This window comes from Panthera uncia (genome assembly GCF_023721935.1).
Source record: "Panthera uncia isolate 11264 chromosome D3 unlocalized genomic scaffold, Puncia_PCG_1.0 HiC_scaffold_8, whole genome shotgun sequence".
NCBI lineage: Eukaryota > Metazoa > Chordata > Mammalia > Carnivora > Felidae > Panthera > Panthera uncia.
In genome coordinates this window covers 35451718-35468337 of record NW_026057586.1, presented here as the reverse complement: position 1 = coordinate 35468337, position 16620 = coordinate 35451718, and the positions used below count along the sequence as shown (strand labels likewise).

The 16620-nt window shown below is 51.4% G+C and overlaps 1 protein-coding gene across 14 annotated transcripts in view; it reads right to left on the bottom strand.

Annotated features, from left to right (window-relative positions):
• Positions 1 to 3160: 3160 nt before the first annotated feature.
• CELF4 (CUGBP Elav-like family member 4) overlaps positions 3161 to 16620 on the bottom strand; it is a 226783-nt gene continuing 213323 nt past the window's right edge. For 9 of the 14 annotated variants that reach the window (XM_049620178.1, XM_049620180.1, XM_049620179.1 and 6 more), the window contains 3 exons: positions 14786 to 14864; positions 14212 to 14383; positions 3161 to 5615 (listed from right to left, as the gene is read on the bottom strand). In XM_049620178.1, coding sequence (XP_049476135.1) covers positions 5589 to 5615; positions 14212 to 14383; positions 14786 to 14864 — 278 coding nt within the window. In that variant the 3' untranslated portion in view covers positions 3161 to 5588. Of the gene's footprint in view, positions 5616 to 6878; positions 7707 to 14211; positions 14384 to 14785; positions 14865 to 16620 lie in introns of those variants that run through there. The other 5 variants (XM_049620176.1, XM_049620177.1, XM_049620181.1 and 2 more) reach the window with 2 other exon arrangements.

Genomic DNA, 16620 nt, shown 5'->3' with positions numbered 1-16620 from the left:
TCATTCCAAATGTGCTATTATTACTTAAAAAGCATTTCCAGGACACCCACCACTTTGGAACATGCCTTCAGTTGTCTGAAGTCTGTGCTTTCCTCCCCCCCCCCCTTCCTCCCTTCCTTCCTTCCCTCGTTCGTTCTTGCAGGCAGTGAATCAACAGTGACTGAAAGCCCAACTGCCAGCAACGAATGGTCTACGAAGGTGCGATGTCAATGGCCGCTAATAATTTTTGCACGGGGGTGGATTCCATTTTGTGAGATAGACAGATGGTATTCACAGCCAAGTCTGGTATGTCACCTTGGGCAGGGCTGGGTTCCTGAGCTCACTGCCCAGATGTCCCATAACTGCCTTACCCTTGTGGAGAATGCTCCTTTGGGTTCAACCGGGTATAATTCCAACACTGGCCCAGCAGACCTCATGCCAGAGGGAGCATAGAGTCACCCGGCCCGGCGACAGCAGAGCTTGGAAGGCAGGTGGAAGGAGGACCCGGAGGCACTCGTGTGGGTGGGGAAGCTCTGCTGTGTCTGTGTCTCACTGTACTCGGTGTACGGGAGTGCGTGGGATCCAGCTCAGAATAGGAAAAATGTCAGATCTTTATAAAAACCCAGAAGGAGACGGGAGCTATTAACTACGAGTTCTCAGTAAACATATTCTTTTCATATTAGCCTCACAGAGAAAGAAAGGGGGAAGGGAGAGAAGAGAAAAGTGAGCACAAAGAGTGGATGAAGAGCTGAAGGCTTTAGAAAGTCACCAGGAACAGGGGCTGGAGGGGGGCCTGGGGAGTCTAACCAGGAGCCAGCACCTACCCTTGGGTAAGGCCGGGGGAGGCCACGGGTTCCCCCAACAGCTGCAACAAGGGTGCGGCCATCCCACAGGCCACGGCCGGCCTCTAGACATCAGTGCTGCCTCAGAAAGGTTGAGGGCAAGCCAAGATATCTACCGATGAAATGACTTGATATCCGGGATTTGCTTCAAAATAATTCATTAGTTGATGTATGTTAAAGCCAGGTGGTACATGGAGGTTCTTTATGCAAATACCTCTACTTTTCATTATGCCTGAAATAACAAAATGGTGATAACAAGCAAAAAGTCTTTTATTTATTTATTTATTTATTTAGAGAAAGAGGTGGAGGGAGGGGCAGAGAAAGAGAGGGAGAGAGAGAACCTCAAGCGGGCTCCTTGCTGTCAGCGCAGAGCGTGACGCAGGGCTCAATCCCACAAACCGTAAGATCATGACCGGAGCCAAGCGCAAGAGTCAGACGCTTAACTGACTGAGCCACCCAGGCGCCCCAGCAGAAGTCTTAACTGGAGGAGCTAAGAAGAGATCACAAACTGCAGGTAGAATGCTAGCAGAGGAATATAAGCCATAGGATACAGGCAGAAATTAATGAGATTTGTGTCTTGGGTTTTCTTAAATAACACTGCAAAACAGGGGTTCTTAGCCAGGAAATGATGTGGGATGGACCCTGAACTCCCTGTAATAGTGGGCAAAGTGACCTGATAGTTTTCGGCAAGATTTCAAAGAATCTGTGACTTTCCCCCAGAGGTTAATAAACTGTATTCTCTCTCAAATATTCTATGCATTCATTAGTCACTTGGTGTGTGGTTTTAAGTAGAGGATTATTTTCTAGAACTGGCATATTCACATCTGGGCCCTGTGTTTTTGTCTCTTCTCTCAGTCAACCATACCTGGAACAGAGCAAAACTGGCCAACCCCCTTCACAGCCCAGCTCCCTGGGGGTAGCTCCCAGGGCCCCCACTGTCCCTGAGCCTCAGCAGTGGAGGTTGGGGGAAAGCTATGCCCGAGAGAAGGGCAGTCAGGGGGGAGGGGAGGCCAGTGAGGCCCTCTGGGGTCCGAGAGAGGCAGGGGGAAGTGGTGTGAAGGCCGTCATCCTCTGACAGACTCACTGGCTTTTGGCTGCGAATGTCCAACAGAAAGCATGGTTTCGAATAGTCTGAGGCACAAAAGCCCAGAGAATTCCTTAGGAAACACCTTCCCGGTCCTCACAGGGTAGCACAACACCCGGTGTGACGTGACTCATCCCCCTTGCCATGAATTCTTTCAAGGAGTCCAGCTCCCCACAAGCTCCCCAGAATGGGCCAAGCAGCCCATCCATCACCCGTCCTCGTAGCCTGGTGGGCAGGGAAAGTGGGGTTAGTTTAGGGAACACTGAGGGTCTCATCTTGGAGCCATCTCCACAGTTAAGTCAAGGCTTGCAGGCCTGCCCCATTTCCTGATACATTCAGGCGAACATTTCACAAGCTCGTGTGAGAAACGGGGACTTGGCCCTTGGCCTTGGGAACAGAGGTGGGAACAGAGGATGGAACACGGGGTCCAGGTATGACTCTGGAGCTGGGGCTCTGATCTCTGCTATCAACTCACTTCAGAGAAGACATCTGAGGGCTGAAGCCATTCCCCACTCTCCCACAGGAGGGCACAGACAGACCGACAAGGACTCTTGTCTCCCAGCACTCCTGCCTTCTTCCCCGGGCCAGGCACCGAAGCCGGGAGGCTTGCCTGCCCCCTCAGGTGGAAAGAGATGGAGAAGCTCGGTGGACTCTGCCCATTCCCAGAGCAGGCTGCAGAACCGAGGATAGTGAGACAGGCTAGAGAAGTTCTGTCCCAGGACACAGCCTGATGAAGGCTTGTGGCTGACGTGCTTCTTTCTGAGCTCTCACCTCAGAAAGACCTGCTCCCTCCTTGCCACCTCTCCACCCCAAGTCCTGGTTCCCATCCTTCTTCCTTTGGAAACCCCACCCCAAGCCCCCCCCCCCCCCGCCCTCAACACACACATTTCTTCTCAACCCTCCTCTGGCTTTCAGGGTTCAGACACCTCTCTCAAGGGAGAGAGGTGGGAGCACTCCAGGAAGCTCCTCCCTCTACACCCCCTTCCACCAGAACCGTGACTCTGAGGGCGTCCTCCAGAACTCAGTTTTCTCCATCTATGCAAACTGTCAACACAGTGGAAGGTGCAGGACCAAGAGAAAATGCTTGCTGGGAAGTTTAGGACTGTGTCCTCATCCTTCCTTTACTGTGGTCCCTGCCTCCACTGCCTCCTTCCCAAACTCCTCACAGTGCTTCACACTCTCCACCCCCCGCCCCCACCCCCACCCCAAGCTCAGGTCAGGTGGCCTCAGTTTCCTCTTGTCAGGGAGGAAAGAGGGACTTTGTTGTGTCTGGGCACTGTGGCCTTTCCTGCCCAGGAACCAAAAGAATGGGGCTGCAATGGAGACTTCCAGAGACACCCCACCAGTTGAGAGATGTTTCATAGTGTGCAACAGGGCCTCCTTTTATTGCCCCCATTGCCTCCCAGAAAGGACTCCAACCGTGGGCCAGGAGAGCACACAGACTCCATGGGGAGCAGGACCAGGCTACTTCCAGTGGGTCAGCCTTGGGGTTTCAAGACACAGCTGGCCAGATTCCGAGAAGCACAGACCATCGAAGAGTCTCGTTTTGATTTTTTCTTTTAAACTGTGCTTTATTTAGGGCTAAGCTGGAGAAAGCGTCATCCAATAGTTACAGAAGGTTACAAGGAGTTTTAGGGAGTTGAGTGTGAAAAGAGCAGTTGTACTGAACTGCGGCTGTTTTTTTTTTTTTTTTTTTTTTACAACATCTGGACATCCTAAAAGGAGGAGCCAAGAGAAAGAAAAAGAAAATTTAAAAAATAATAATTAACTAACAAAATAGACAGAAAGAAAGGAAGGGCAGGAGGCCTAAGAGGAACCAGACATTTGTTCTTCTAAAGCAAAAAAAGGGGAAAATGGTAGGTCCATGAGCCTCCTGGCCTCCAGATGACCCGGACATCAATGAGAGGAGGGTATCAAGGCAGAATGCCAAAGCAAGTCTTCCCAACGGTGCAAATAAATTATAATAAATATGTTATACTTTAAAATATATGTGTTCTTAAATAATTCAGTGTTTTTTCTGATTCTGAGTTTTTTAAGCAATGTCTTTTTTAACTGCTCTAAAGTCATTTACCAAAGATAAATATCGTGCTTTCATTAAATAGTTTTCCTTGTTTTTTTTCTCTATCATTACAATTAAAAGTCCTACAAAATATGCAAATTTATTTACAGAAAAACAGAGCCGGCATCATTTAAACATCCCTGTTTTTCAAAATTCCTTGTAAACAGTTTCAGAAATTCTTCAAAGATTGTTTATTTTTCTCTCTCTTGTTTAAGGTTTTTGTGTGTGTGTGTGTTGTTTAGTTGTTTTAAGATGAATTTCCCAGGTCTCCCTTGCCCGGAAAGTCTCTGGAGCAAGCATGGAAGGCGAGTGAAGCGGCAGGTGTCGAGGGCTTGCGGAGAGCGGGCGAGCGCGCGCAGCTCCCGAGCGAAGCAGGCGAGGGCGGGGCGGCGGCTTTCCCGCGATGGCGCGGCCCCCACCGGCGGTGCGCGGCCAGGAGCCCGCAGGTCTGGGCGAGTCCGGCCTGGCCCTCGGGGTCCACGGCGTCCGACAGCACTCGCGGGGAGAAGGGATCGATGCTCAGTCTAAACTCTACAAAAGTACAGTCCTACAACATCTGGGATTTTAGCAGTAACGCTAACTTCTATAGGTTTTTTTTTTTCCTTTTTTATTTTTTTTTTTATTTTTTGCTTTCCTCTAATTTTTCTTCTATTATATAGGTATTTTAAACTTCTCCTTTTTAAAATTCTGTACAACTATTATGATTTTAAGAGGGGGAAGAGTTAGAAGCATTTACAGACTTTTCACAACAATTATCTTGCCTTGTAAGTCCCTTTTGTCCCCTCCTTGTTTTCTCACACTTCACGGTTAATGAGTTTTAATATTTTTGTTGCTTTCCCCAAATATCCACCATTTTGTTCATCTTAACAGCTCCATCCAGACATATAATACAGAAAACCATAGGAAAGTGTCATAGACTTGAACGAGGGTAATCAAAGCGCCTCTCAAAGTATCAAAGAACTATTACCTTGCTGTTTTAAAAGCATTGAAGCATTATTTTTCCTTTTTTTTTTGTTTTTTTTTTGTTTTTTTTTTTTGTTTTTTTTTTATTACATTTTTCATAGAATCGCTCTAAGCTGTTTCAAGAACAGCCATGAGGCAGGAAGGAGGTTTTCCTCCATCCCCCTCTATTGGGCATAGAGCTACACAGCTGCAATAAAAAGTTTGGTCCTTTGGTCCCTAAATAGCTAAAGGAATGACAGATAGAGATGCTCAGCGGCGGCCTCCCCGCCGCCCCCTGGGGACCAGGCCCCACCACACCGCTCGCCCCAGCCTGCCTCAGGCGCCCATGGGCTGGAAAAGCCCCGGGGATCGGTAAGCAGCGTCTCTTCCCTCTTCCCAGCCTTTCAGCCTCCCCATCTGGTCTCAAGTTATTTTGTTTTAAAGTTGCCTTTTTTGTGTTTTTTTTTTCTCATTTTTCTTCATCATCTTCTTCTTTGTGTCATATATATTTTTCCCCCAAACACGTGCCCTCTGAACTCCACAGACGCTATACTTTCCTTGAAGAAATGTTACAGTCACAGAGAGTGTCTGGAGTCTTCAGCTTGATTGATATTGGCTGATATGTCAAAGGTGTCATCCAACAGTTCTCATTTATAAATATATATAGAGAGAGGTTTGTTTTTTAATGTAGCCCGTTCAGCATCCTGCCCTAAAATGAAGAAAATCAGGGCTGATTAAGTCAAGAGAGGAAAGACAAAATGCATCCAAACACCAAAAAGGACCCTGCCTCAGGGGTTAGGGTGGGAGCTTTGGGGGATGGCGGGAGGGAGGGGAGAGACCAATATGAGAATTAGTCATGATCATGATACATAGAAAAGAAATCGACTCTTCTATTCAGAGTAAGAAACCACTGGAGGTCTAGTGGCGATGGTTGTAGCTGCGGTTTGATTGCTGGGAGAGGGGTCTCGATTTGGGTTCCTTTAGAGTTCTGGAATGGGGGGATGGCTAGGTCTAAAGGAAAAATTTGGGACTGTGGGATATGAATTCACAATTAAACCGATGTCTGAGGGATCTAGCCCAGATACAATATGTATACAGAAGCCTAGCAAACAAGATAGCAAAAAAATCTAGCAGCCCAGCCCATTCCTCCCCTGCTCGAGGAAAAGAAGCAAGACATCCGTGACATGAATTTCGCTGAACCTTTGCCCAGTTTCCAGCCAACAGCTTCTTTCCCAGGATCAGAAACTATTTGCGAGGCTATGTATATATATGTATATCTGGATATATGTGTAGAATATATTCACCTGCACATATGTGGATATACATGGATATGTGTGTATGTATATGCATAGATACACACATACACACACACACACACACATAATATTTTTCTCATACATGCCAGGGAATTTAGAGGAAATTCGGAACTTCAAGGGAGCGGATGGGAGAACCTAAAAAAGTTAGAACGGATTTCATCATCAAGCTTAAACAAATTAACTCAGTTCTTGATTTTTTGAGTGGTGAGTTTTTTTGATGTTTTGTTTTGCTTTTAAGAAAAAAAAATCATGATCTGACTAGAATCAGAAGGAGAATGCTTAATCATTGTGAATTAACAAATGAGACTCATCTCCAGTATAGCAAGCAGCTTTCACTTATACATGGGGGTGACTGGTTACATCAAGAGAGTTAGAACTGCAAAGCCCCCAGCTGAGGGGACAACGTCATGCGTATATCAATCCATGCTGGCAGGTTTTTCACACTGTTGATTCAACAAACAGCAAACCGTACACAGCAGTCTAAACAATTACAACACCAAATAAAATAATAATAAAATTAAAAAACACTTGTCAAGGACCCTTTTTCAGTTGTAAACAAAAAGGTGCATTTTGCTTTTGTCGGTACTGTTTTTTCCAAACCAACCAAAAAGCCCCCCCCCAACCCCCGGTCCCCCACCTCCCCTCCCCACATTTAATTTAGCAGAAGTGGCTACAATACAAACCTTACAATTGTTACCAGGCTCTCTCTCAGAGGCCTCTGGCTTTGTACTCTAGTTTTTGGTTTAGAATTTTTTTTTTTTAAATCATTCTGTAACAGTAGAGATTTTGTTTTTGTTTTTTGTTTTTGTTTTTCCTTTTGAAGTGAGATTTAAAATAGCCTAACTGGAAAAAGACCAGACCTAGGAAAATGTCAATTGAAAAAGGCCCCCAAATTTCTAGAAAAAAATAAAATCACAATATTTTCAAGTGCAAGTAAATCAACCACGCATAGATATTTTTAAGATGTTTTCCTTAATTTTAAGAAAAAAAAATAATGGTTTGCACAGTTAAATGATCCCATGTTCGATAATTCAGGAATTCATCTTTATTTTTACTATTTTTTTGTTCTTTTGTTTTGTTTTTTTCTCTATGTGACATCTAGAGAAGCATAAAAAACGCTGAACAAGAAAAACCAAACAACAGAAAGTAAAACCACTGCAAGCACCAAGAACAAAACAAAAATGAGCACAGCAAAAAAGATTGTGGCAGCACAAAAGTCAAGAAAATGCACGTGTGATCATGACTGGCCAATCATCAACTGATACAACATCCAAGAAAAACGCTCCAATCACAGCACCTCCACGAAACTTGACGGCAATTGTCATGCAACCGATTCTTAGCCTTGTTACATGACGCCATCATGTCACACTGTGAACTTTGAGTTGATTTGAACTTACGGATGGGGGACTGTTTTCTCCACTCTCATGTGATTACGTGAACTTTATTCCTAGCTCAGCGCGAGACTGTGGTGGATTTGACTGGCCCTGGTTGGGTTGTTGGAATTTGATTGAATGACAAAAGAAGAAAAGATTTATATATATATTTATATATGTAGAGAGAGAGAGAGAGAAAGAAAGAGAGGACAAGAGAGTGTGGGCAAGGGGGAGGGAAGAGGTGGGGGCAGGTCGGGGGGGGTTGGGGAGTGTGGAAGGGCAGGGACAGTTGGGTCGAGGGTGAAGAAGGGCAAGGAAAAGTTAAAACAAAATCAAAAGGAAAAATATTTATACAGCACCAGACCACAGCATCAATCTAAAAGCTCGGATGAGAGAACAGCAGTCAAATCATAAGAGAACTGAAACGAACTCAAAGAATGGAGGAAGCCGGCAGACAAAGGACATGGGCACATCAACACACACACACACACACGCACACACACGTACACACACACGGTTGTTTATGCAGACACGTGATCCACTGTGAACAGTAGCAGAACCTCACACAGGGCCACTAAGGGCATCCATCATGCGTTGGGAAGAGGAGGAGGGGCGTGGGCAGTTTGGCAAGAGGGCTAGGAAAAAAGAAAACAGCCCCTCAAGCCACCGTGGCCAGCAAGCAGATCGGGGAACACACTCTCTGCTTTGTATCATCCACGGTTCTCTCTCCCCGGTGGGGGGGGGGGGGTCACTCTCTCCTCACCCCACCCCAGCCTTCTGTGGCGTCAGCCTGTGGACCAGCAGGGGGAGCCTGTCAGGGTGGCCCTGAATTGCAGGGTAGATCAGAGGCTGGCTAGGGTGACTTGTATCCGAAGGGTCCATCCACGGAGCACTTTGCTGCTGCAGTACTGTCCACACCGACAGCAACTCGGCCCTCCCGCCCCTTTGGTCCCGCCTTGGCCACCATTCCTAGAGAAGGGCGTCTCCACAGCAGGAGCACCCACTGTGTGGTGCTATGGTCCTCTCTCCTCTTCCGTTCTGCCTCAACCCTCTTTTCTCAGAACCTTCAGAAAACGAACATGTTCAGTTTTGAGATGGAGAGTAAATCACATCAATGTTACCGGAATTCTATAAACACGCCTCGGCATCGCTGACTTCATTTCACGATCACTTCGTACCCTTTGCTTTGCTCCCAAGGTGGCCCACGTGGCCAAAGTGAAGCTGCTTCCCGGCCTGTGAAGCCTTAAGAAGGCCCACAGTGCTGACCCGTGACAGGGCTAAATGGAAGACTATAGAGCATCCTGAAGGGTGGGTAACACAGAAAAGGACAGTCCACCAGAGAGGGAGGTGCTCTGGCTGTAGGTCTCCAGTCTCTGCTGCTGTCACTCCTGCTCTGCTGACCTCCCTTACTCCACCTCCTCCTCCTCCATTCCCTACACCCCTGCATGTGTATCTTTCTAGACTGGCCCATCTCACAGGCCCTTACCTGCCTTCTTTACTGGAGGAGCCCCAAGTGGTTGAGGCTGAGTCCCCTTCTCTGTCAGGCATCATCAAATGTTTCCACTTTGAGTTATCTTCTGCACTCCTCACCACTTCACGGTCCTTTGCCCCAACCTGGGGATTTGGGGGTCCCCAGCCCTACCCCCTCCTCATGGTTACCTTTGAGCTTGCTCCCCAGCCCCTGCTCCCCTGTGGCACTCAGGCCTGTGCCAAAGCCTCCGCACCCGGCTTATCTGCAGGGCTCTCAATCCACCGGGCTTCTGCACAGAGCAGACTTCCACTCTAAGCTTTGTGTCTTTCTTCAGGGAGTGTGGGAGGGAAGCCTGGGACCTGAAATGTCACTGTGGATAAGCTACCAAGTAACTGAGGGGTGACCCAGCCTCCAGCTCTGCCTTCATCAAGAAGCTCTCCCTCCACGCCCCCTGCCTGCCTGCCCATCCAAGCTGGGCTCTTGTTCTTCCAACAGCAGATCTCCCTCACTGAGACCGGGGCCCATCGCATGGCCCAGAAGTCCTGACATGCCACATCTCCAGCCCTTCCCCAAAGAAAACCCTTAGACCCACCCAGGATATCCAATGAATGGGCTGATCCCTTTGGGTGGGAGAGGAGGCCTAAGAACCGAGGAGGGCAGTGCCACCAGGTGTCAGCTCTGGCAACTGCAAATAAGGGACCCCCCCCCCGCGGAACTCCCCTCCTTTCCCCAGCCCTCGCCCCCTGCCCTGAGCATTTCAAGGGTGCCCATTCCTCCCCACTGAACTTGCTCCTTTGCCTGCCCCAAGTCTGCCCCTAGCTGCCCTTTGGTGCCTGTGCCGTCCTGGGTCTTGAGGATCCAAGCCTATCACACAGCACCTCCTCAAAGCCCAATGTGGGGAACTCCTTGTGCACACTCTTGCCCCTCACACACACACATGCTTGGCCCCCAAACACAAACACACTGTCACACTCATTCAATCCCTAAGGAACCTCCCCAGGGCTCTGCCGGTGCACGGCTGACTAGCTGGCTACTCTCTTCACTGGGGAGCAGCTGGGCCTCTGCCTGCAGGGGTGACCCCTTCTTGGCCACCCTCTCAAAGATCCTCACAAAGTACAGTTCCAGAGGTGGCAGCAGGGTCACTGACCAGTGAAGGAGCTTGAATCAGGCCTGGGGAGCTCCAACTCATGACCTGGGACAGGAAATTAGCTGACCTGGTCAGCTAAGCCAATTCAGATGCCAGGTTCTAAACACAGCTGGGATCCAGTCAGAGAAGGCCAAGGCCCAAAGCCACGGCCCAGCCCTGTGCAGGTCAGGCCCAGAGCACCCAAACTTGCACAGCTCAGAGCAGACACCGTGCGAAAGCACACTCGGAGCCACAGCCCAGGGCCCGGAAGAGAGAGGACTCCCACTGAGGTCAGACATGCTGTGCAGTGTCCTCCGGCCACAGAAGCACAGAGTTAGGGGTCTGCAAACCTGCCCTCAGCTTGGGGCCCAGCGCATGCTACTGACCTCTGTGGCAGGACAAGGGACTTGGGTGCTGCTCACTGGCTGTGGACCTGGCGTGTTTGCATTTCTGCCCAGTCTTCCTGCCTCTGCTTCCTTCCTCTTAGTTTCCTAGTAAAGATTTCTTGGAGAACCTCCCACCTTGGTACAAGATAATGAGCCCAAGCAGCCAGAGGGGCAGGGGCAGCTGGGAAGCCAGAAGCAGGTGGGGGAATCACACCCTCAGGAGACAGCAGGATGCAGAGAACCAATGTGACCCAACCCCACCCCAGCCTACCTGGGCCTCCCCTTATGGAACCTATACCCAACTACGCTCCCTCCAGCTGCCCTGCCCAGGGTCCCTCTCCTCCCCTGGACCCACCACACTTCTGTTCTGACCAGGCCCTGGCCCCCACGCTGTGACACCGTGACGTTGCCTTCATCACTGCCACTGCGGGTGGCCAGCCAGGCCCTGAGATCCCCTCCTCCCCATCACCCCTTTGCTCCTAGCTATGGCTTGTCCCTCCGCCACTGCTCAGGTCAGCCCTGCCCTTCTGAGCACCTAGGACTCATCATTTACAAACACCCTTTACTGGTCAGTAAAATCCTGAGTATTTTAGCACCTTTTGCATGTTAGTTCCTCCACTTCTCACTGAAGTCCCCTCATCCCACACCTGGTCTTAGCGCCTCCTTCTGTTACAGCCTCAAGCAGTCTTAGGTTGGGAAGCCTGAAATCCCCTTTTGTTAAAATGCTGTCTAAATGGATTAAAAGTCAGCGTTATTTGTGGGAGTTACGTTAGGTCATAGTTTTTTGGAAGACTGCTTAGGAGGGAGGAGCCCAGAGACGTGAGATGTCTTCAGGACAAGACTCTGGGCTGGGAGGGCTGGGACTAGGATAACAGTGGGGAAGTTATCACTCTCCTTACTTAAAGGCATTACGAGCACAGCCTCTGTAACTGGGCCACGGCTTCAAATCGTGGCTCTACCACTCAGTAGCTGATGGCCAAGTGACTTCTGTCTTTAAAATGGGATGTGTCTTTAAAATGGGATGGGATGTGTTCTGTCTTTAAAATGGGATGATAACACTACCCACGTTAAAGGCAGTCACAGCTTTACCATTACATCTTAGACTTGTCACCTGCAGGAACTGTGCCCCGTGCGCGGTAAGCACCGCGTGAAGTCTGGGTTCTCATCTGTCTGGCCTTCACTTTCCCTGGTGGAAGAACCCGTGTGCTTTCTAAACCACACCTCTCAAGCCCTCACTCCAGCTATGACTGCTGGCTGGTTCTACCCTGTGGACCACTTCCTATCTTCTGTGCCAAACAACAAATGTGCCTTACTTACCTCCTCCTCTGCGGATTTCTCTGACCTACAGTTTCTATCCTGGCTTGGCATCTAGGTCTAGAAGGCTCAGACCGGCCGCCTTCACGGGAGCCACAGAATACACCCAACAGGGGCCTCTCAGAATCTCAGGGCATGGCCCTGGAGCACAGCCCCTCCTCTGATGCCTTCAATACCTTGGTTTCATTAATGCAGAAACGGAAGCCAAGAGGTCATGCCTCAGTGGCAGAGCTAAGCTTACGTTAAGGAAACCTGCTCTCTGCCCAGAAAGGGCTGCTTTCACTGAACGGTCCCCACTCCTATGGAAGTACACCCACCTGCAAGCTGCTTCCTGCGGTCTGTGCTTGCAGAGCCAGAAGCTCGTGCAGGCAGGATGGTGACCCGTTCACCTTTGCATCCCAGCACCAAGCCCGGTGCCCGGCCCGAGAAGGTACCCCACTCGGAATGCATATGTGAGAACACATCTTCATGGAAGCCAGAGACGGGCAGGGGGTGGGAACTCAGGAGGCAAGAGAGGCGGGTTTTGCTTTTCCAGCCTTGCAGAGAGTAGAGGCTCAAGCATCCCCTCTGAGAGGTGAGTCCTGCTGCTTCCAGGTGGGTGGAAGATGGCTGCTGGCGGTGGTAGGGTTTGAGGGGGGAGATGGGGAAACTGGGACTCTCCCTCCCAAACTCCAGGCTCTGAACCTCCACTTGAATGTCTAACTCTCATGTGCCTGGTCTTTCCCCCAACCCCTCTTCATCTTGGGTGATGACGGCAACTCTGCTCTTTTAGTCGCTCCAGCCAAAAGCTGGGTGTCATCCTCGACTCCTTCTGTCACACCAGCATCCTTGGCTCTGCCTTCCAAGAACATCAAGAACGCAAACCCCTCCTACCGCATCGACTGCTGTCGCCCTGGACTGAGTGGTCTGTGCACTAAACTTCTGCTTGGGGTCCTACTATGTATCGACACAGCAACCAGTGATCACGCTGAAATGCAAGTGGGTCAATGCCACTCTTCTACTCAGAGCTCTCCAACGGTTCCCCACCACCTTCTCCCCCGTTTCAGAGGAGTGGCCACGGTCCCTACAATGGTCTATATAAGTCCAACACAGGTGGTCCTCCTCACCTCTCCTCTCAGATCTCTACTTCCACCATGCCCCCAAGCTGGCTCCCCTCCAGCCACCTTGTTCTGCAGTTCTCAAATGCACCACCCTGCCCTCCCCTTGGAGGCTTTGCACTGGCTGTTCCTTCAGATGAAGGACTCACTCCTCCAGAAGCTGGCATGGCTCCCTGCCTCACCTTCTTGAAGTCTTTTCTCGAATGTCACTTTCTCAACAAGGCCTACCCTAACTCCCTGATTTAACTATAACCAACAATTCTGACACACTACATAATTTACTCTTTGGTCACATGTCATTGTTTATTGTCTGTCTCCCCTTCTAAGGACAAAGGTTCTTGCCAGTCTTATTCAGTGCTGAGTCCCAAGTTCCTAAGTGGGACTGGTGCACAGTACTGCTGATGGAGTGCAGGGCAGAGGAGCTTGGAGGCTTGCCTTTGGCTTGTGGGTGAGCTGGGCCTACAGGAGCGCACAGCAATGTGGGATACCAGGTTGAAGGAGGGCCTGGTACATCTCCCCCCTCCCTCCTTTCCCCAGGAAGCTGCTTCACCCAGGGGAACAAGTGGCCTGGAAGAGGAGTGGGCAACTTTTTCTCCAGCTGCAAGGCAGAACCAAGACTGAGTAGGGAAAAGTGATGACTGTCTACTTGTCATGGCCTCTTTAAAGTAGGCAGGGTAGCTGGCCCAGTGCTGTGCCATCACCCTCCTCAGCTTCTGCCCCAGACTGACTGAGCTCTAGAATTGGAGGGGTGAGGGAGTCACCTGTCTAAAGTCCACCAGCCCTCAAGATAGGACAGATGGGGAGGGGAGAACCAGGGAGTCTAGGAGAAGGCCCCAGGAGATGTGGACAGTTCCCCCCACCAAAGTTTCCCAGTCCCGGAGCTTGCCACAGGCTCACCCCAGGGTTTTCCGGCAAACAGGATTACTATGTAGACCTGGGTGTACAGGCCCAGGGCTCACCCCACCTTCTCAGCAAGGTTCCCTCACTCCTGCTTCTCTTGGCTCTGCAACAGGGGGATGGCCATGCCCATTTCTGCCGGTACGACCACAGCTCTAGGCCTGTCCCCTAGGCACCCGGTGAGGAGCAGGTCGAGCTGGGCGCAGCGGGTCCAAGGCAAGTGAAGGTTCAGCTCAAGAAGGCCAGAGGAGGCGGCGGGTCCGTCCGGTGTCCCTTCCTCAACCCCCCACCCCCCCGTCCCCGCGCCCCGGCCGCCCCCGGTTACCTGTGCGAGTCCTGGTCTCCCCCGGGGGACGCTCCCGCCGGCGCTCAGTATGGGCGATTGGCGTCTTTGGGCCGCTTCAGCTGCACCTTGAGCCTCTTCATGCCGATCTGGAAGCCGTTCATGGCCTGGATGGCGGTCTGCGCGCTGGCCGGGTTGTCGAAGCTCACGAAGCCTGGCGAGACACGAGGGACGAGGGCCTGGGTTTCCACGGGGCCGCCCCGGCGGGGAGGGGTGGGTGGGGAGAAGGGCGGGGCCCGGGGGCGGGGCGGGGCGGGCGGCGGCCCCACCCTGCGCTCCCGCCGCGCCTCGGGCAGGAGGGGGGGGCCTCGAGGCTCCTCCCCCCCTCGGGGCCCCGCCCCGGCCCGGCCTCACGCCCCCCACAGCCCGCGAGCGCGCGGCCCCTCCCGGGGTGGGCGTGTCCGGGGCTCCAGGCCTCGCTGACCGGCGCCGCCCGGCAGGGCCTCCCCAGCTCCACCGCGGCTTTGGGCGGCGCCACTTTCCTGGGCGCCCTCGCCCCCCACCCCGGCCGGCCCCGGCACCTCAGCCCTCTCCTTCGGTGGGAGGGCGGACACACCTGCGGGTGGAGGAGTTTATTGGACACTGTCCTCCCTGACAGGAGGGGGCCTGGCAGCGGGAGGGCACAGAGTGCCGGCCTGGGGAGAGAGAGGAGTGCGAGGGGGAGGGAGGGGGGCACCCCGGAGAAAACCTCTCCACCGCCGTTTCCAGCCGCCCCCCCCCCCCTCGCGAGGGCCCCTTGGCCGCGGGGAGGGCAGGGGCTGACAGTCTGACAGTCCTCACGGCCCTCGGCCCCCCTCCCGGTCCTGGGCAAGGTTGCCCCCAGCCAGGCTCGTGGCAGACACTTGCCTAAATCCAGTCCCACTCGCAGAAACCCACCACTTCGCACCCAGGGGCTGTCAGCACCTCCCTAGTAAAAATCCAAGGCTTGGGAAGTAGGTGCTCTTGCCCTGGATTCTAAGCACGTGTCCCCTACGAACCCCTCATGGTATCTACAATAACAATAGTGGTGTACAGACTAACACTATTAGTAAAACTTAGTTGAGAACCTTCCCTGTTACCCAGGGACTGCATAAGTGCTTTTCACAGGTTCACTCCTCCCAACATCCCAGAATGAGATACAGAACCGTCTATGGCTCCCAGTCACCTTCTGAAACAAGCAGTTCCCAGTTGGGGATGGTACGGTTCTGAAAGTTAGTTTAGAAGTCACCCTTTGGGAAAGGGTGTCTGTCTCTCCTTCTAAGGACAAAGGTTCTTGTCCTTTGAATGCAACTCCTTACAGAGACTACATTTTACATTAGCGTTTCCTAAACTGGCCCTAATTGGTGCTTCTGAAAAAGGGGCTTCTGTGGTCAAGTAGGCTTACCACTATGCCAATCTGGGACAGTTCAAGGCACATTAACAAACAACACCCCCCCCCCACCTGCCCCAAGTCCTCCAGTAAATAAACCTTTATAGCTTTGTTTAGCCTAATATTTCCCGGAATTTATTTGACTTTAGAGGCCCTTTCTCTTGTAAAATGGAGTTAGATCCTGCAAAATATACAAAACTAAGTTTGGCGAGGTTCCCATCCTGCAAATGTCTCATTTGGGGTGTTTGTCTCCAAATGGCCTTGAGATATGTAAGTGACAGGTGTACAGACCCCACAGAAGATCTAGCTGTTTTCTTGGCTGTCCGTGGTACATTGGGCCTGTCCGTGACCCCTCCCTCACTCTCCCTATGTGATAACTCTGTCTTTTTACCTCTGCCCTAGACACTGCCTCCACTGGCCTCTTTCCTCCTTCTGTTGTCTCCTTCCTGCTTTCGCTCATGTTTGCTCACATTTGTCCTTACAGCCATGAGCCATCAAAGATGGGGGAGAGGGTGTGTGTACACGCAGTGAGTATACACAAGAGTAGGTGCACGTGAGCTCAGACGGTCTTGGTGAGTCGGGCCCAGAGAAACATAACCAACATCTGTGTAAGTCCATATGCCAAAACAGAAGAGATTGCAGGTTGCCCATAGTTGGAGATCGGCATGAGGCATCCTTCTACCTCCTCCTCTCATCTCCCCGCCGGCCAATCCCTCACCCCACCAACATCTGCGTCCGATGACCACAGTCAAGTCTTAGCAGAGCAGAACAGTTTTCAAAGCTGTGCACTGTAAGTCTGTTACACTGCTCTCCCCCAGATTTAGGAAGGTGGTTGAACTAAATCTTCTTTCCCTGCTGGGACCAGACAGCCTCACTGAGGGTGACAGATTCCACCCCTCTCTCCTCTGCTGGCCTGTCAGCTCCAACTCTACCTCGCCACCTGCCCCCTGTCCTCAGTGGCTCTTTTTGCAGGAAACAAATCTGAGCAAAGCAGAGAAGAGCTGGGAGAAAGACAGAAGGGCTGGAGGTGCTATCTAGGGCAG